The 21178-nt window shown below is 34.2% G+C and overlaps 2 protein-coding genes across 3 annotated transcripts; one reads left to right on the forward strand and one right to left on the reverse strand.

Moving 5' to 3' along the window:
- Window positions 1-6189: 6189 nt before the first annotated feature.
- On the forward strand, window positions 6190-12095 carry LOC107799817 (serine/threonine-protein kinase KIPK2-like). The gene is made up of 3 exons (XM_016622965.2): window positions 6190-6405; window positions 7414-9686; window positions 11125-12095. The coding sequence occupies exons 2-3, from the start codon at window positions 7600-7602 to the stop codon at window positions 11954-11956; spliced, it is 2919 nt and encodes a 972-aa protein (XP_016478451.1). The 5' UTR covers window positions 6190-6405; window positions 7414-7599; the 3' UTR covers window positions 11957-12095.
- Window positions 12096-14193: 2098 nt separating this feature from the next.
- On the reverse strand, window positions 14194-18190 carry LOC107799814 (growth-regulating factor 3-like). Of its 2 annotated transcripts, none has more exons than XM_016622962.2 (4): window positions 17802-18190; window positions 17496-17690; window positions 16400-16718; window positions 14194-14858 (listed from the first exon to the last, which is right to left on the reverse strand). In XM_016622962.2, exons 1-4 carry the CDS (start codon window positions 18007-18009, stop codon window positions 14462-14464), a joined length of 1119 nt encoding a protein of 372 aa, XP_016478448.1. In that variant the 5' UTR covers window positions 18010-18190; the 3' UTR covers window positions 14194-14461. The 2 variants fall into 2 exon arrangements, with proteins under 2 accessions (XP_016478448.1, XP_016478447.1); XM_016622961.2 differs by having other exon boundaries at window positions 16400-16730; window positions 17802-18184.
- Window positions 18191-21178: the final 2988 nt, after the last annotated feature.

Raw genomic sequence — 21178 nt, forward strand, 5'->3', positions numbered from 1 at the left:
GCTTAGTTACCCATTTTAGTATTTTTGAAATCAAAATTTCTTTAATGAAATAATAAAGATAAAAATCATAGAGTAAATGATAAATATTTTTAGCAACTAAATTTCTAAATAATTCACAATCATTCCCAAAACCCGGTGTCACAAGTGCATGAGCATTTACTAGAAAATTAAAAATAAAATACAGCATCTGTCCAGAATACAAATTAGACAGGAAAATATAATAATCCTGAAGGAGACTCCGTTGGCTGTGGATCGTAATACAAAATGCAGGTCACCTATGTCCCCATAATTATTAACCACACATCTGCGCCCACAAGGCCGCTAGATATATAAGTACCGGCACAATAAAATGTGCAGCAAGTGCAGCATGAGTACGAAAACAAGAGTCAATATCAAGCCTAATCTCAAAGAGGTAGAGACGAGATGGCCGACTTTGATACTCACTAAGAGTCAATAATAATAAATAAAATAAAAATAACAATATCTAGATCGATACGATTTATAGAATTTACAATGATTTTCTTTAACCAGCAGAAATAATTAAATTCCTTCAATTCCAATAAATTTCCAATTTATCAATTAGCCTCATTTACAGGAATAACAATAATTTTCTTAACAAGCAGAGATAATTAATTCTTTCAATTTCAATAATTTCCAATTTATCAATTAAATTTCTTCAAATACAACAATTCTCAATCTATTAATTAAATTCACAAGCTGCAATTAAAATAGCAAAGTATCGAGTAATTATTATTAGGCACGATTTCTGCCGAGGTCGTACGGCCCGATCCATAGTGTCGTATACACTACCGAGGGACGTGCAACGCGATCCATAGATGCATCTATCCTGTCGAGGCATTCGGCCCGCTCCACAAGAAAGGAGAATATTTTTTTATGTACCTCCAGAAGGAGAGTATATTCATTAAAAGATAAATTCGAGATGATGAACAATTTTCTTTATCAATTAATTAATTTAAACAGAAAATTTAAGCATATGGAATTTTTATCTTTTAATATTTTTACCTAACAATATATATATATATATATCAAATAATATTAATTAAACAAAGAATATAATTTACACAAGTAATTCATGCTTTGAGTCCTAAACTACCCGGGCTTTAGCATTAATAGTATCTACGCACGGACTCTCGTCACCTCGTGAGTATGTAGCCCCCACAATTAGCAACAATTATTAATTTAATTACCTATGGGGTAATTTCTCCCTCACAAGATTAGACAAGAGACTTACCTCGTCTCAAAGTCCACTTTCCGATTACCACGTCGCGTTAAATTCATAATTCGGTGCCGAAAAATCCGAAACTATCCAAATATTATACAAAATAATTAATACATGTTCAATAATTCGAATTTAGGCTATTAAATAAATTACCCTAACTAAAACAGTAAAATTTTTAAAATTTACCTAGGGCCCACGTACCCAGATTCCGGAAATTTTCGGACGAAAACGTTACCCATAATCTCAAGAATTCAAATATATAATTTCTACTCAATTCCATAACCATTTTCGTGGTTAAAATCTCATTTTAATAAAAATCTAGGTTTTTCATCTAAACCTTTAATTTCTAAGATTTACTAGTTATAATCTACCCATAATCTATGTATTTAACTCAAGGTGTGTAGAATTAACTTACATCTAAATTGTTAGTTGAAATTCCCCTCTCAAAAGCTCTGAAATCGCCCGAAAATGGAGGAAAAATGGGCTCAAAATATTTGATCCCCGATTTTAACACATTCTGCCAAGCAGGGGTTTCGCACCTGTGGCTTTCGCACCTGCGAAAAAGCCTCGCAGGTGCGAGCTTAGCTTGACTGCCTAGTTCCGCATCTGCGCTCTTCTTCTCGCACCTGCGCGTTCGCAGGTGCGCCCGAGATTCCGCACCTGCGATAGCAGGCCTCCCCTTCCCTTTTCGCTTCTGCGCATAAAGCTCGCATCTGTGAGAGTCTCACCTGCGGTTGTCCAAGCACAGGTGCGAACGTACCAGAAGCAGAAGGCTCCAGCTCTTCTTCAAAATTCCAAAATTGATCCGAGCCCAGCCCGCCCGAACATAGCAACAAGTTTGAAATCATAAAATGGACTTGCACGAACTCACGGAATGTGTAAAACAACATCAAAACTAAGAATCACACCTCGAACCAAATTGATTCAACTTAAAATTTTCAAGTTCTTTAATTTACTTCCAATACGCCGAAACATACTTAAACTACTCGTAATGTCACGAAATTTTGCGTGCAAGTCTTAAATCACTATACGGAACTATTCCCAAACTCGGAATTCCAAACGGATTTCAATTACTCAAAAACCTACTCCAAACTAAATTTAAAGAACTTTAAACCTTCAAATAGTTGATTTTCATTATTAAGCGCCAAAACGCTCCCGGGTTATCCAAAACCCGATTCGAATATACGTTCAAGTCCGAAATTATCATGCGAACCTATTGGAATCATCAGATCCCGATTCTGAGGTCGTTTTCTCAAAATGTTGACCGAAGTCAAACTTGCCCTTTTAAATCCAAACTAAGAAACCAATTGTTCTGATTTCAACCTGATCACTTCCAAATTCTGAACTAACCATCCCCGCAAGTCATAAATTAATAAAAGCACCTACAAGCAGTCTTATTTAGGAGAACGGAATTCTAAAGGTCAAAACGACCCGTTGGGTCGTTACAATCAAGTTTTAATAACTGCGTTCTAAATTTAATTTTTATATATTTAATTAATTTTTTAATATAAATATGGATTTTACACTAAAGATATTCGGTTAGACAGAACATATAAGTTCCTTCAAGTCAATGATTTGTCTAATTTTCTATTATTGGTTTTAATCTTTTAATCACATATTTATAAATTTCAAGTTCTTGTAACTCATTTCTACTATTCTTTCGTATCAGTCAAATATTTGGATAAACAAAATGGATATGTTAGAAATTAAAATGGGCCGAGGGAGTGAAGGAAAATATTTTATTTATAATTTATGAATGATCCCTATAATTCTTTATTTCCTCCACATATTAAAATAAGTTAGTAATATCCCTATTTATAATAGTATGAAATCTATTTTAACTAGAAATAGGAATGTCTATTCTTATATTAATTCTGACTACAAATCCTATTGAGACATGAATTAAACAAACCAAATCCTAAACAATTAAGGTTTCATACTACAACTTTCAATTAGTTTTCTAACATTCTCCCGTAATTCAAAGTTGTATATGTTTTGTCTTGTCTTTGAGCACTTCTCTCCAATCTTCAATTGTTGAGGCACTTCTCTTCAACATCCAGTGTTTTTCTTGTTGTATTGGGACACTTGTCTCCAACTTCACCTTTTGTTGAATCACATGTCTCCAACCCTCGTTGATACACTTTATCACCAACAATCAATTTTGTTGAAGCACCTATCTTCAACTACCGTTGATGTACTTTGCCACCACAACCAATTTTTGTTGAAACACCTGTCTTCAACTCCCATTGATGCACTTTGTCACCAACACCCAATTTTGTTGAAGCACCTGTCTCCAACTCCCGTTAATGCACTTTGGGACCAATACCCAATTTTATTGAAGCACCTGTCTCCAACTCCCGTTGATGCACTTTGTCACCAACACCCAATTTTGTTGAAACACCTGTATCCAACTCACGTTAATGTACTTTGTCACCAACACCCAATTTTATTGAAACACATAATCAACTTCCAACTTTTGAAAACCCCTCTCCAACTTTTAGAGAAGAGTTTTATTCATGTAGTGCCATATTTTTTTACAACTCTTTAAACTCGTTTTTTTTTTCTTGAATTTTTCTTGAAACTTTTCATCGAATAATCTAATTTTGTTGACAACTACCAATGATTTTGCCAACATATTTCAATTAGTTTTCCAACAGGGAGTAAAAAATTCTTCCAAAATAGCAACTTCCCCCGACAAATATTTGAACAAGATATTGCACTACCATTTACTTTTGCGTATATATTTTACTCAAATAGAATGAAAATTACTTTAACATTATCAATTATAGCAGAAGTAAAAATTCTAAGATCTCGTACATCTTCATAATGGCTCTGTTTACTAGCTCCACCTATTCTCTATTATTGAACTGACTTTTCCTATTCATTCTTTTTTTGTATTCTAAAATTTCGGGAAAGAAAAAAAAAGAATCAAAGAAGTCAAGGTTGGTCTCCATCTATTTGTAGTTTTTTGAACCAAATAATTGCTTTTTCTTAGACCAATAATTGTTAGGCTCTAGGTAAAGTATTATCAATTCTGCATTTACTTAAGTGAAAGTTTCACAATTCCCATGAAAAGTGGATTAATCGTTTGAATGAAAGATTAACATAATAACATGTGAAAAGAAGAAATTGTCAGCCTAGAAAGTAAGAAAACCATAAATCCTCACGCAATAATTAGGACTAGCATCTTAGAAGCGTAGTCTTTTATTTATGGAAACTAAGCAATAATCATTTTTATTTACTTGGATCCACTTCAAAACTTTTATCACTTCCTCCGTTTCAATTTAAATGACAGATTTTTTTTATTAGTCCGTTTAAAAAAAATGACACATTTTTATATTTAGAAATAATTTAATTTTGAACTTTTTATTTTATCACTTTACCCTTAATAAAAATCTTTTATAGCCCCACAAATATTATGACCTTATAAAACTTTTACCCCTTAAGCTTAGTACCACATATTTCAAAAGTCTTTTTTTCTTTTTTAAACTTTATGTCAAGTCAAACTATCTCATCTAAATTGAAACGGAGGGAGTACATATCTATTATCGAAATGCGAATAAGAATATAAGGCTATTAAAAATACAATTAACTACATTGTCCGTCTCAAATTATTTGTCGTATTTTTCTTTTACACGCCCCTTAAGAAAATATTTCATTAAGAGGAGTTTTGAATTATTTTACCCTTATTTATGTCTTAAGATAATAATTTTTCTTCATTGAATATTTACTCTATTTATGTTCTATTTCCATCTTCAAGAATAATTACTATTAAAGGTAAAATAAAATAAAAATTATCTTGAACTTTTAAAATGACAAATAATTCGAGACAACTATTTTTAGAAATTACGACAGATAATCTGAGACGGACGGATTAATTTGTCTAGCTCTTTTCAGAAAAAAACTATCAAAACATTGAAACGTCTTACTATAAAAGCTCTTAATAGTAAATGATACAATTAACTAAAAAATTCTAATACGTTTTAGTACATAAAACATTATTAGGCAATCAAAACATTAATTACCTAGATAAAAATATCAAAACATTGAAAAGTCTTACTATGAAAACTCTTAATGGTTGAGAAAAGATCTATTGGGAAAAAATAAAAAGAATCACTAGTTAACAGATTTTTAGCATAAAAGTACATTGAACTTAGCATAAATACATAATTAAGGAAGATAAAGAAAGCGATTGGAGAATCCAAAGCAAGTAAGATTTGTAGTATATAATATTTTAAGCAAGATATTACAGGTTTAGCACGTTGCAAAGACGTGCATTGTCCCCAGCCCAATGCTGAACGAGAAAGTTTCAATTTATTTTCCATTAAAATTATATTTACAAACAAAATTTAGTTCAAATTTATTAACTTTCAATAAGACATCAAATCTTTGCAAAAAATTTCCATTTCTCTCACAATTTACGCGACTCTCAAACTTTTCCAAACATTTTGTAGCTTTATATACTTTTATCGAGCTAACTGTTCTACAGTCGGTTGATTCGAGCTTCTCTTGGCATACCTTCGTTATTATTATTAAGAAAAGTAAGTAGGAATTCGTCCCAAATAATCTACTGAATTTTCTTCAACTCAAAAATTTAAACTTCAATCTCAGTAATTGTGTCACATAAAATGTCACTCCTACCATTCCAAATTATGTGATGAGATATTATCTTTTTAATCTATTCTAAAGAATATGATTAGTTTTTTATATTTTAAAAATAATTTAATGTTAAAATTTTTATTTCACTTTTGATGAGATAATTTATAATTATTAATATACAATTTATTTAAATCAGAAATCTTACTTTTTCTTTTTTAATTCTATGCTCAATCAAAATCACCACATAAATTGAAACTAAAGAAATATGTGAAATTAAGAAAATTGAAAGTTAAAAAATAGAAATTCGAACCCAAAATTAAAAAATATATATGTGGGACCCGTTTTACTAGCAGGGAGTGGAAGCCCACATGTCCTCTATACACTCCAAGAAAGGACCATAGATGTTAGAAAAATATACAGAGAGAAAAACAGAAACAGCACTCTTTTCATCTCTCTTCACTGTATTGCTATTTCTTTCTCCTCTCTCTTTCTTCTTAGCATTTCTTCAGAGTATTGTTTGTGAAAGTATAGAGCTTTAGATCTCTGGTTTTCATCATTTTCTCAAGGTAAAATGCCGTCTTTTTATTTTCTTGATTTGCTATTGTGTTTTGCTTTGAACTTTTGCTCATTATTGATGCTCATTATGTGTTAAATCTTAAAGGGTTTGTCCGTAAAATGTTTGTTCTGAGTTTAACTTCCTTGCATTGACTTTTAAGCTACTCAATCTCTCTCTTTTTAAAAAAAAAAAATTAATGAGTTACTTTAATTGCTTTAGGATTTGTACTAAAAATTGCAACCTTTTTAGGAAGTTGGGAGAAATAGTGAAGGAATTTGAAAAATAAATCCCACTTAGGAATCTCATTTTTTTTTCTTGAAAGTTGTAATCTTTATTATTTTTGAGTAATGGGGTTATTTTAATTGAAATGGATCTATGCTTGAACTGAGTGTTTCTCTATTATTGGATTTGGCTCATTGTATGATGAAAAGTTGATGGTTGGTCTTAGACTAGATGATTTCATATCTCATTAGGGGTTGTGCAATTTTATGGGATGCAGGTACTCTACAATATCAGTAACTTTGATTAAACAGATTTGATGGCAAGAGTTACTTTTGTTATACATGGAATGTTGGACCTCAAACTATAGAAAATGCTTTTTTGGGATCATAGAATTGGGATTATCTGAAGGGGAGCCTTGGAGCAACGGTCAAGTTGTCTCTGTGTGACCTATAGGTTACGGGTTCGAGCCGTGTAATCAGCCACTGATCCTTTCCGTGTGGCCCTTCCCCGGACCCTGCGTGAACGCGGGATGCTTTATGCACCGGGCTGCCCTTTTATAAAATTGAGATTATTTGCAAATGTTCTTGAAAATGCTTATCCAAATTATTAAATTTTGAGCTTTTCATTTGCATTCTCTGTTTTATGAAAAGCTTGTTCATTCATTTCTTTATTCTTGTGTTGTGGTCTAAGAGGTAATAGTATTTATTCTGGTTTAATATATGTATGAGTTTGATTAGTAAGGAAGATTGCTGGTGGTGCTTTGATTATTAATATAGATCTTCAATTGTATTTACAGGGTCAAGGATGGATATCGAAATGACTGAATCAAACCGGAGTTCATGGAGCTTAGAAATTTTGTGCGATGTGATGAATGATGCCACGGTCAGCATGGTGTTTGGCTTTTGAAAGATGGTTCAGATCAAGCTTTTATGATTTACCTTTGAAGTGCTGAGTGCTTGCTCATTTGTCTAATTACCAGCAAATGATGGGTTCATTTCGTGGCAATTGTGAAATTGTTGAGTCAAAGGATGAGCATTCCAAAAAGTTTCATCAAGCAGTTGAACCGGACAGAAAGCAGAAGCCACCTCTGGTTAGAAAAGGAGCCAGTAAATTCTTAGAAGATGATATCAATCAGCTCTTCGAAGCAATCAATGTAAGAACATCGAAGAGTCTGGATTTGACAGATAAAGTTAGAAGAGATGCCTCAAAAAGGCCAATGAGGGGTGGTGGATCTCATTCTCCGGTAACAGGGTTTTCTGATCCAGTTTCTCTAAAGCAGGCACTTCGGGGTTTATGCATTTCTCAGGCGGCAGAAATGGCTGCGATGAAGCGATTATCAAAGCCGCCAGGTTCTCCTAGTGTTCTAGAAGCTGGACGGATAACATGCTCTTCGCGGTTTGCAGATACAAGTGAAAGCATTTCAGGATCTCTCCACAAGGTGCTCCATAAACCCCAAGAACGATACGTGAAGTCAGCAAACCATAGTCCCCTTTCTTCTCCACGATTTGCCATTAAATCATCCATCGGCATGCACCAGAATGGGAGAGTTGTACCAGCAGAGAGCACGTCTAGCTCTGTGCCTCATCATGTTCAAGAGGCCAGGCTAAAGTCACCAGGTCAAAGTGCCCTTTCTTCTCCACGATATGTTAGTAAACTGAGTATTAAAAGTACAGAGTCCACGTCCCACCAGAAAGATTCTCCACAGCCTCCAGAAGCCAAGATGAGGTCAACCAGTCAAAGTGCTCTCTCTTCACCTCGAATTGGTGATAAACCAGTAATTAAGTGGGCAGAATCAATTGTAGTGCAAAATGAGAAGACAGGACCCGCGGATAGCATTTCAGGCTCTTTCGACGTGATGCCTCAGTACCTTAAAGAGCCCATGAAGTCCTCAAACCAAGGTGCCATTTCTTCTCCTAGGTTGGTAGCTGTACAAGCTTTACAGATTACAACTCCCGGTCTCCATGAGAATTTGAATCAAGCATCAAACAACCATGAGATGAAATCACTAGGAACTGCATCAACTAAGGGAAAAAACCAAACTGCAGTTCCTTCCTCATCTTCATGTGAGTCTAGTAATGTTATATTGATGTCTGTACCAAAAAGATCGCCAGATAATCTGAAGAGAAATGTGGTGACATCGTTTAGAGTAGCAAACAAAGCAGCTCTAAAGCTGAGACGGAAAGGCAAGTTGCAGACGGTGCCTTCGTCAAGTGTGACAAGAGGCAACAAGGAGACCAAATCAACAAAAAGCACCAATCATTCCGTAAAGCCTCCAGTCAAAAACAAATATCTTGGCAAGAAGAAATTGAAAGAGGAGGCAGCACTAGCATCTGGCACTTTTAATCTATGCTATGAAATAAATGGTTCCACAGAATCACCTAGTCAACTTATCTGCCAGAGATGCCAGTGCACTCTCGAGGGTGTGGGGAAGGAATCTAATAAAGAACCCGCAAAGCAAATCTCTGGATGTATGACCATCGAAGCCAGTGAAAATAGCATTAGCTGTGCTGCTAATGGCTACGACAATGTCGGTATTCCTGTCTTGAAATTCAACAAGACATCAAAATCTAGGGAGCAAGGAGAATTCTCTCAAAGCTCAAAGAGTAGTATTGGTGATTATAGTACTAGCACAACTATCAGTGAAGAGAGCAACCTAAGCGGATCCTTTTCTGGGAACAGACCGCACATGTCTAAGGATGGCAGGTGGGAGGCTATCAATCAGGTGAGGAAACATTATGGATTCTTAGGGTTAAGTCACTTCAATTTATTGAAGAAGCTTGGTTGCGGAGACATTGGCACTGTCTATCTTGCTGAGCTGCTTGAAACTAATTGCTTGTTTGCAATAAAAGTTATGGATAATGAATATCTGGCCAGAAGGAAAAAAATGCCGAGGGCCCAAACTGAAAGAGAGATTCTACGAATCCTGGATCATCCTTTCCTACCAACACTCTATGCGCAGTTTACTTCAGACAATTTATCATGTTTAGTTATGGAGTTCTGCTCAGGTGGTGATTTGCATGTCCTTCGGCAGAAGCAGCCAAGCCGATACTTTTCTGAGCCAGCAGCAAGGTATGATGTGCTCCAATGCAGTAGATCTTACTTAACGTTAATCATATTTGTGGATGAAGCTTTGCTGGAAAATACCTGTGAAAAATGAAGTTTTCTTTGGAAATAACTTGGTTCACCATAAACATAACATTTAAAGACTTCTCTTTCTTTTGACCTGCAAAATTTCATTAGTTCAAATGGGTTGATGTATGGGTTAGTGTTTATGCACTCATTTCTAATATGATATGCCTACCCTCTCTTGATTATCGCCCATCTATAGACCCATAAGATTTTGGCTTCCCATAATTCAGACACCTCTAAGTCTCGGTGGGCTTAGACTTGCTAGTAACTTTATTGACTCGAATAAATTAAGGCTAGGTAAGGCATGACCATAGGACCTATCTATATGTTGTAGCTATGAATGAGATAAGATAAATTCTTTTAATACACATGCATTTTCTGATTAGGTATATCCTCTTTCCCTCACCAATCAACCCTCCCCTCCTTCCTTCCCAAAGAAAAACAAAAATTTAAAAGAAAACACTTGTGTCAGAACTGTGCTTTTAAAGGCTGAATGGAACTTATTTGATTGGACTTCTGTTCGTGGTTCTCTAGGTTTTGTTTAATTTGTGTTGATGCAGTGTCAAAATCTGGATTCTGCAGAAAATTGATCAATAGTTTCAGCGAAGACATGGTAATTTTACATGGAAATGAAGAACTTTGGGCTGCTGTTTAAAAATATTGGCTTGCTTTGGTAGCTATGTCTTTATATACTGTTGGAAAGATTAAAAATTCTGGCTTGCTTTGGTAGCTGTCTTTTTAACTGTAGGAAAGTTTAACGAGCTCTGTCTTCAGCATAAAAGACCCTTCCCATATCACAAGACTACTAGCTTAACGGATAATTTTAATTCTTCTATGGCCCAGGATTTTTCTCACTAGTTACATTAGACACGTAGTACTGAGTTTAGGTTCTCTTATGCATGAGATATCAAATATCTTCTCCGTTTATTGGATGCTACTTGTTGAATTGCCATGTGGATCTATCTATTGACCAGTCGATATGTCAACATCATAAAAGACAGATGGCTCCTCCCCCTCCCCCTCCCCCTCCCCGCAATTCATTATCATGACTTAGTGGTTGTGCTTTTCCTAACTTGGCTGAATGTACAACTCAGTTTCAGCCGAGTTTTTGTGGCAGCTAGTAATTATATTCCGCATCATGAATATTTATCTATAATATTTAAGCAAAAATGAATTGTACATTATCTTAACCAGGTTGAGAATGTACAAATCAATTCCAGCCATGCTTTAACAGAAGCTAGTAACTTTATTCTGTATCATGAATAATATCCACAATATTCAAACTTAGATGAATTATTCATCATCTTATTAATCATTTCGCTTCCACATCCGTTTATGCGCTAGTCATTAAGATCATTCTAACTCATTGTAATTGCAGGTTTTATGTTGCTGAGGTCCTCCTTGCTCTGGAGTATTTGCATATGCTAGGAGTTGTTTACCGTGATTTGAAACCAGAAAACATTCTAGTCCGAGAAGATGGTCACATCATGCTTACTGATTTTGACCTCTCACTCAGATGTTCTGTCAATCCCACTCTTCTTCAATCATCCTCATTAGGAATAGAAGCTCCACGGATTTCTGGTCCATGCGCAGGATCCAACTGCATTGATCCTTTTTGTGCGGGTCCATCATGTCAAGTTTCTTGCTTTAGCCCCAGAATTTTTCCTGGCTCTGCAAGAGTAAGAAAGCTAAAAGCTGAAGCTGCATCTCTTAACAGATCATTGCCTCAGCTCGTGGTGGAGCCAACAGAAGCTCGGTCCAACTCATTTGTTGGTACACATGAATACTTGGCTCCTGAGATCATTAAAGGAGAAGGCCACGGGAGTGCTGTTGACTGGTGGACTCTCGGTGTTTTTCTTTACGAGCTTCTATACGGGAAGACACCTTTCAAAGGTGCTGGAAATGAAGAAACTTTGGCGAATGTAGTTATGCAGAACCTCAGATTTCCTGACAGCCCGATTGTCAGTTTTCAGGCAAGGGATCTTATCAGAGGGTTGTTAGTAAAGGAGCCTGAGAATCGATTGGGAACAGAGACGGGAGCTGCTGAGATTAAGAGACACCCTTTCTTTGATGGCCTGAATTGGGCACTGATTCGCTGCGCCATTCCACCTCAAGTACCTGGAGTTTCAAAAGTAGCTTTTCAGGAAAAGAGCAAAAAGTTTCTGGAGTATAGTTCAACAGGAGAACATCTTGAATTTGAGCTGTTCTAACAATACTGGCGTTTACTGTCTGGTTGTGATGTATCCTTTGCTCCTGTCCCTTGTTGAAACAGATATCTAATTTATAATGTAAATTGTCAACAACAAGTGGTTCTTATCTACATCACGAAAAAATTTTGCTCACTAAAAATTACTTAGCATATTGGATGCTGTAGTATGCTTGATTATGCCATATTACTTGGATTTCTTTAGCTGATGTGCCTGGGAAAAATGCACCTAGTCTCCTTTAAGAGCCTAATAAAATAAGATAGGGAATAGGGAAAAGGCATAAGTGTTTCCCACCGAAGTTTCAACTACACACATTTCCTTTAGGTGGGTCTTATTACTCCTTTGAACTATTCTAAAGTGGAATAAATATCTCCTTGAAATGTCATAACCAGATTTTTCTTGGGAGGTGAAACACTCGTTTGCCATGTGTATATTTTATTACTCTTTTTTTTTTATTTTTTTATCTCAATTATGTTTCTTATTTTGATTTATCATTCTATTCTTTCATGACTAATAGCAACACCATGACATCATTGAATATCAAAATTTTAATTCTCCGATTTCGATTTCGGTTCAGAAGATGATATTCCCATATGAAATTTTTTTTGTCGTCGTTGCTGAATTATTAAGAAAAGGACTGTATATTTTCGAAAATAAGAGGGAAAAAATGTTAGTTTAAGTTTATGTCATAATTAATTAAGTGTAATATCCAATAAAAAGATGACACTTGTACATATAAACAGAATTAAAAATGCTTTTCAATGGTGACTTTGTAATTTGGGGGAGAAGAAAAGTAAAAGACAAAAGATTAAGAAAAGAAAAAAGAAAGGAAAAACACTAGTGAGTAAATTTTTGGGCTTCTCTCTCTTAAAGAGAGTGAAATACACCCAATTTGCCATGTCAACATTTAAGGTGACAATAATTTCACTTCAAAAACATTCAGGGGATAATAAGATCTCATAAAAAAAAAATGTGTTTGTTGGAACGGTCATAGATTGGTGGTACTTATGCTTTTCCCCGAGAGAATAGAGGATATGCCCTCTTTCTCCCAAACTTCATATAACAAAGGTGTTGGTCCAATTCCCCTATGCATGCGCTATTGTTTAGAACAATAAAAAATACTAAAAAATAAAATATGTGACAAAATTATTGTAGAAGGTGAAGGTGCGTATAAGAATAGTCTTGATATTATATTTATGCATAAAAGGTCAGCGATATGTCTAAATACTGGCTGAATCATGTGATATGGAGAATATATTTCAAATGATTTTATGTAATTTTCCCACTTTTGGCTGAAAATCTTCTTTCTTTTAAGAATTGTTTTCAAAGAATTTAATGTAATTTAACTCTTGAAAATGATTCCATTAAGGAAAAAAAATTTATTGGAAGATAATTTTCGTCATACCAAATGCTAAACAAGCATGTACGCATGAACCGTCTTCAGTTAGTTGGCGTAGTTAACTATATTGCATTCTGTAGATTATGATCTAGACGATCGACTGATTAGCAGTATCAGATCAAGTAATTAAAGAGAAGTTTTGAAAGTATATATTAGAATATTGTCATATTATAACCCAAGATCAAACATGATATTAAGACAAAAAGTAAATCTAGATTAGCAAGAACGGTTGCTTACCTATTTGAGCCATATCGTGGATTGACGAAGGACTAGGTCTTCCTCTTTATTACCCTTTCTCCAATATGGTGGCGTCAATGGGATAACTATCAGTTCTAAAATAACTCAGAGCTAGAGATCGAGGGGTCTAACTGTAATTAATGAAACCCTAATGAACCCTCCCATTACCGCTCTCTTCGGGTTGAGCCTATACTTATCGTCATACTAGACCCACCAAGCTCATAAAATGTACGACCCAATAACCAATTATCACATTTATAATTAAGCTCACGTTTATAGACTATCATCAAACCCAGATATTTAAATATAAATAAAATATTTAATAATGTAAGCCCTTTTTTCTTATAGTATATTCATTCTAATTAAAACAGAGAAATACATTGAAGTATTATTGTGACATATTGAAAGTATTCATTTTTTTTCTTAAGCTGCGATTTGAGTCATACTATGTTAAATTATCTAAAATAGAAATATAATTTTAACTAAATTCGTTCCTTAAAAAATAGTGGAAAAAATGAATACAAAAATAAGAAAATTTGAAGGTAAAAGAGGCTGTAGGCTTGTCCAATAATTTGGGCCATGAGGCAGGTTCGGGTGAACCTAATTGTTATGGGAACTGTACGTTCACTAGTAAAGTTCCAAATACATCAAATTGATGGTAAAATTAACCAAAATGCATATAACTTTGGTTTACAAAATAGCCAAAGCATTCATCATATCATACAAACTCAAACCAATAATTTGTACAGCTGATAGTGAATGCTCAAGTGCAAAAGAACAGTAAACAACAGCACAACCAAGGAAAACCAAAAAACAAAAAAAGGGCAGTCCGATGCATTTAGCTCCTGGTCAAATGACAGCAACATTACCAGTTATGTCAATGACGTGCTACCTCGTGGCAACTGATGCAAAACGCTGGTTGGGGACGAGTTAGTCGTCGATGACCTTAAGGCCTCGGCAAGTGGCCCACCACCCATTGAAGTTCGCCATGCAGACCGTTGAACATTACCAACTTGAGCGTCAGTGTTATAGCCATCTCCGCCGGTTGAGAGCTTCAACGAGAAGTCGGACGAGGGGTTTCCGGGCATTGAAATGGAGAGGCTGGTAGCAGAAGCTACTGAGCTTGAGTTGCTTCCAACATTGTCAACTTCTTGAAGTTGGCTAGGCCAATCATCAAAAAATTGGCGGAGGATTTGCCCACTGGATTTGCCATCAGAAGATACAACATCTTTTTGGGCTTCTAGTGGACCCTTTTTGGACTCAGATGGCCTACAAATCAACATCATGACAGCCCAGCCCAAATCAAGCAGGGGACAAATTGAAGTAAAAAGCTGTAAAAAAACATCTAGTACATAGGGAGGGGAACCTTTTTAATGTACAAATAAACATGGCAAAATCACTTTTTAACCCGTGTGAGAAACTATTTATATTCGGTAGCAGCAAAAGTGTATAAAATTTGTATATATTCTGTATATAACATACAAAAATGTATATATATATATACAAAATATACAAAAAATATAATATATTTTTTAAATATTATTTTGAGAGCGACTATACAGTTTCATTCCCCCCAATAATCATAACAGCTGGATAGGGTGAAATCTTATTACCCACAAACAAAAAAGCAGCAGCACCCTGTGGGGTACCTAGAAAGAAAAAAAATGAAAGTGGGCCAAAACAATCTTAAATAGATTCTAAAAATCCAAGAATAACTCAATAAGTGGACCTTGCCAATCAATAAGGCAAAAAGGAAAAAAAAAATAGGATAAAGGAAATTAGAGAAAATGGAATTATTTGATCAAGGTTTAATATTAGATTTTCACCCTGTTGGGAGACAAGCATCACTTAACACTTATATACAAAGATGTCTCTTTGGAGGTGGTAGGGAAAAAAAGAGAGGATGGGGAAGAAGATAATAATGAAGGATATTTGTTGGTCCTTTTAAGAAAAAAAAGGTAAAGTTCAATGCTTTAATGCATAATTGAACTTCTTGTCATCTCTCTTTTGTAAAAACCAGTAAAGAGAATCTGCACAAAGTAACACTTTGTACTGAGAAAATGAGTTATTACTAAAAAACAATGAATAGGAAGAACAATAATTTCAGAAACTTGCACATAAATCAGTGTATATTTCACAAGATAAAAACTAGATTAATAAACTGAGATCAGATACATTACAGTCTTCCAAGAAATGGCAAATCATTCCCATGTCCAAGGACCAAGACTGCCTTTTCCTCCCCAAAAATATAATAATAATAATAATAATAATAATTCAACTTCAGCCAAAATAATTTGGTTCAAGATATTTGTAACTTTAGAAAACTTCAGAGATTAATTTTTTTTCAAATTCCACCATTCTATTTCAAGAAGGAATATACTCCCTTTAACTTTATCTCAAATTATTTGTAGTTTTAAAAACTCAAGACAAAATTAATTATTTTTTTCTCAATTTACCCTTAGTAGTAAAAGCTAGAAATGGCACATAAATAAAATAAATATTTAACGAAGAGAGATTATATGTTACGACATAAATAAGGGTAAAATAGTCAAAATCCCTCGTAAATAATATTTTATTAAGAACGTGTAAAAGAGAAATTTTATAAATAATTTGAGACAGAGAGTTATTTAATTAATTAATTAATTAATGCAATCAAATGATTTTCTTAATTGATGTGCCAAGATGTTAAGGTATAGATAAAAAGAACCAGAATGAGTAATAAAAAAGCCATAACAAACTGCAGAAATAATGAACAAAAAAGACACCAAAAAGAAGATTAAACGAAACCTTAAACAATTCAAGAAATATACCTTTGATTGAGATGAAGAGTTTGAATGGAAGGTGAAGGTCCAGATATAGAAAAATGAGTAGCAGCAGCAGCAGCAGCAGAATGGCCAGCCATTTTTGCCAAGTTTTGGTGAGAAACAGTAGTACTAGTGTTGAGTTTACCACCATTAATGGCAGGTGTGGGAATTTCCACAGGCTTTCTTGAACGGCTGCGGCCACGATGAACGTGGCGCTCGCAGTATTTCTGGCCAGCCACAACATCCCTTGAACATCTCCATTTCTTCCCGTCTGTTCTACGACACCTCCCTGGTTCTGGATCCATTGCTGCTCTTCCCCAGTAACCTGATTGCATCACTTCAATGAAATTTACATTAATTTGTTGATAATTCACTTCTATATATTCTTTGAGCTCAAGCAGAAAATATAAATGAAATGATTTAATCAATAGTAGCAGGTAAACTAGTCTTATTTCCCAGGTTATTAACCCTACTTTTTTATGGACAGTTAAATATAGTTGATTAGGACACCTGGTGCATCTTACTTTACAAGATAACTTTAGCCTTGATTAGGGCTATTATATTATAGGTGAAATAGTCTAAAGTACTTTTGCCTTATCAAATTAAAGAAGTTAAACTCTGAATGAAAACATCATTTATAACAAAAATATGCCAGAAATATTTTTGGAATGCAGTAGAAGTACAGATCGGTTGAGCTCATTAACCTAAGCTTATACCTGTATATTAAGAATAGTTTCATATCAACCACATGAAGGCATTAATTAACACTGAGGCATTTGAATTTGGATTTGTTTCTTTAAGGGAAAAAATTGGTCCAAAAAGTAGGTAAAGAAAATACTTCTGGAAAAGAACTTTATGTTACTAAAGGCTTTTATATTGTGTTTATATAAGTCAAAGTAATAAGGTTTTCAAAACATTGGCAAAGGACTTAGAGAGATACAGATCAAGAACAGAAATTTAGGAAGTATATTCATTTTCCAAATGTTTAAAAACCAAGAAAATAGCAAAGAAGTCAACACACACACACACACACACACACCAAAATGAAGGGCAGAAAGGATTATTATTTTCCCAAGTAAACTAAAAAAAGAAAGCAACTTACAGGTCTGTTGGTAATGAGGATACTGTTGAAAGGGATGAGAGAAGTAATATGAAGAAGGAGAAGTGATAATGCTTTTCTTAACAAGATGTAGGAGTTCAGGAGGAACAGGTGCACCCGCTGTAAAATGTCTATATATCAAAGCCTGCAGTTCAAGCTCCTGCCACTGGCCCAAGCTGAAGTAACTACTTCCCATCTCTATTCCAACAAAAGCAAAAAAAAAAATAAAAAAAATCACATGTAATACCTAACAAAAAAAGCTCAAAACATTACTTGGAAGCAAGAAAAAAACATAAAGTTTATTCTTACTGGGAAATTTGGTAGGAGTAGTGGTTGTTGAATCTGACAATTTAGTTGTTGGTTCAGATACAAACAATGGAAGAGCAGAATCAGAATCAGAAGCAGAAACAGAGTCGAAGTCAAGGTGAAGTCTTGGTATTTTTGCAGAAGAAGTTGGTGTTTCTTGTTCTTCTGACTCATGTTGCTGGTTTCTCCATTGCTTCAGATTGAAGTCCATAGAGAGAGAGATGGGATTCTTTTTTCTTTTTGTTTTGGCTCTTTTTGTTATGGTTTTGATTTACTATGGTTTTATTACTGGTACGAAGATAAGAAGCATATTAATGTGAGGGTGTGAAAGTGAACTTTGAAGAGATCGTTTGGAGAAGCTTTTTGCAGTGACTTCTCTGTGGACCCTTTTATAAATCCTTTGCACTGGGAAACCCTGCAAAAGTGGTATCAGGCCTTTAATTTACTACTAATCATAATATAAAGGAAACGGGTGTTACGGAGAAGCCATTTGTGTTTAAATAAAAGTTGTCTACTAACTCCTACCCACTACAAAGTGGTATATATCATGCTTTTAATTTATCACTAATCATAGATGTTGGTTACGAGTTCTTCGAGTCATAAAAACTGTCATTAATATTTACATAAGATAGATTGTCTACTCAACTCCACTACAAAAATGGTATATATCATGCCTTTAATTTATCACTAATCATACATACAGATTACGAGTTCGAGTCTTAAAAGTCGTCATTAATATTTACATAAAGTAGGTTGTCTACTCAATTCCTTCTTAATGCAAAAGTGGTATCATGTCTTTAATTTATCACTAATCATACGTACTAGTCACAAGTTCGAGTTATGTAAGTTGTCATTATGTTTACACAAGGTAAGTTGTCTACTAACACCTTGGGGGTGTGACTCTTCCTTGAATCAAGCGTAAACATGAAATGCTTGTGCACCCGGCTGCTATTTTTTTATACCATGAAATGGTAAAAGAATTCCGCTACTAATCAGTAGTCTCGACTATAATTTTTTCTTTTTGGTAATTAATTAAACTTTATTAGTAAAATTTAATTTATGTAGAGTACAAAAAAATACTACAATCCCGGGATAACTAATTTCTGGATTAGTTATACCATGATTTTATCTCAACCAAACGTTGGATAAACCCATCTCAAATTTAATCTCGGGATTAATTATCTCATATCCTTCGTACCAAACGAGCCCAGGACATCATGCCTCAAGTTTTAACGCGAAATTTTCTTTGATACATAGTATTATAACAGTTGGATTTTGCATCTGTTACTGCTACTGTTTTCTATAATAATTAGTTGTTTAGTTTAGTAATTTAGTTGTAGGATGAGTTTACTACTTCATTTATTTGGCTATTTAAACCCATATGATTAATAAAATTTTAGAGACATTTTTTCAATCCTATTTTCAACCTTCTTGCTGCTTGCATATTTTTTCTAAAATCCATAACAGTGGTATCAGAGCCTCCATTGATCTTGACGGATCTCTGAATTCGCTGAAAAATAATCAATTTCAACCACTTTTAAACCATACGCATTTTTATCTATACCGATTTTTAACCAAATTTTTAACAATGGAAAGCAGCGGTCTCTCTTTGAATACCCCACAAACTTTCACTAGTGAAAACTATCAGATTTGGTCAGTGAAGATGAAATCTTATCTTGAAACTTATGATCTATGGAAAGTTGTAATAGAAGAAAAACTTATACAACCACTTCCTGCAAATCCTACCCTTGCCCAAATCAAAGCTCATTCAGATGAGATAACCAAAAAATACAAAGCCAAAACTATAATTCAAAATTCAGTTGCAGATTCAATCTTCTCTAAAATCATTGCATGTGAGACAACAAAAGAGGCTTGGGAAACACTCAAACAGGAGTATCAAGGAAGTGAACGAGGCAGACAAAATCAGATTTTAAATTTGAAAAGAGATTTTTAATCTCTTATACAAGATGATGAGATCGTCGCTAAGTATTCTGACCGAATTTCTTTAATTGTCAATAAAATCAGATTACTTGGCGAGGATTTCAAAGATGACAGGATAGTTAAAAAAAATCTTGTGATAATTTTCGAAAGATTTGAATCCAAAATTTCTTCTCTAGAAGAATCTAAAGATCTCTCTACCATCTCTGTTGCAGAATTAATAAGTGCTCTTCAAGCACAAAAGCAAAGAAAGGCCTTCAGAAAAGACAAAGTTACCGAGGGTATTTTTTTATGTGAAACACCAAAAAGAAAAAGTCGATTATCCTTATTGAAAATATTGCAAAAAGAAAACACACTTAGAAAAAATTTGTTGGTGGAGACCTGATGCATTATGTAGAAATTGCAAACAAAAAGGGTCATGTTACAAAAGTGTGCAAGTTCAAAGATGCTCATGCACAAGCACTAATAGCAGAATAAAGAATTGAGGATGACCTCCTTTAGACTGCAGCAATAGAAGCTAGGAGGAGTGTTGGATTTTGCATCTGTTACTGCTACTGTTTTCTAGAATAATTAGTTGTTTGGTTTTAGGAGGAGTATGCTAGAAGAGTCTACTACTTTATTTATTTGGATATTTAAGACCCTATGATTAATAAAATTTTAGAGACAGTTTTTTCAATCATAGGGCCTTAAATAGCCAAATAAATAAAGTAGTAGACTCTTCTAGCATACTCCTCCTAAAACTAAACAACTAATTATTCTAGAAAACAGTAGCAGTAACAGATGCAAAATCTAACACTCCTCCTTGCTTCTGTTGCTGCAGTCTAAAGAAGGTCATCCTCTCCTTCTTCTTCTGCTATTAGTGCTTGTGCATTAGCATCTTTGAACTTGTACATTTTTGTAACATGACCTTTTTGTTTACAATTTTCCTCAAACTTTTTGCTGCTCGCATATTTTTCTAAAATCCATAACAATAACCCATTATAAACTTTCTACAATACAACTCCAAATAATCCAGCTAGTATGTTCTGATGAATGGTTGAACCATAAGAAAAATTAATATTTGAGACAATTATGCTGGATTAACAAACTCATTATTAGAATTAAATTCCCTTTAGTAAGTCAAAAAGTATAGTGATCGATCTTAATTAAAATTTGAGATTGAATCCTCCGGAAGAACCCATGTAAGGAGCGATTTTTAAAAAAAAATTAAATTTACCAACAAAATTTTTATGACTTTTTCTCCTCTATACTATTATGATTGTACGTATTCGACTTGAGTTAAGTATCTATCCGAAACATCCTCACTACCTATATAAAATAGAATTAAAGATTACGAATTCATTATCTTTCCAAACCCAACTTGCAATTTATACAGAGTATATAGTTATTGTTATTGTGGTTACCGACAAAAAACTGAAATTGATTGGAATTTCAAATGGATA

This window comes from Nicotiana tabacum, chromosome 24 (genome assembly GCF_000715075.1).
Source record: "Nicotiana tabacum cultivar K326 chromosome 24, ASM71507v2, whole genome shotgun sequence".
Classification (NCBI taxonomy): Eukaryota; Viridiplantae; Streptophyta; class Magnoliopsida; order Solanales; family Solanaceae; genus Nicotiana; species Nicotiana tabacum.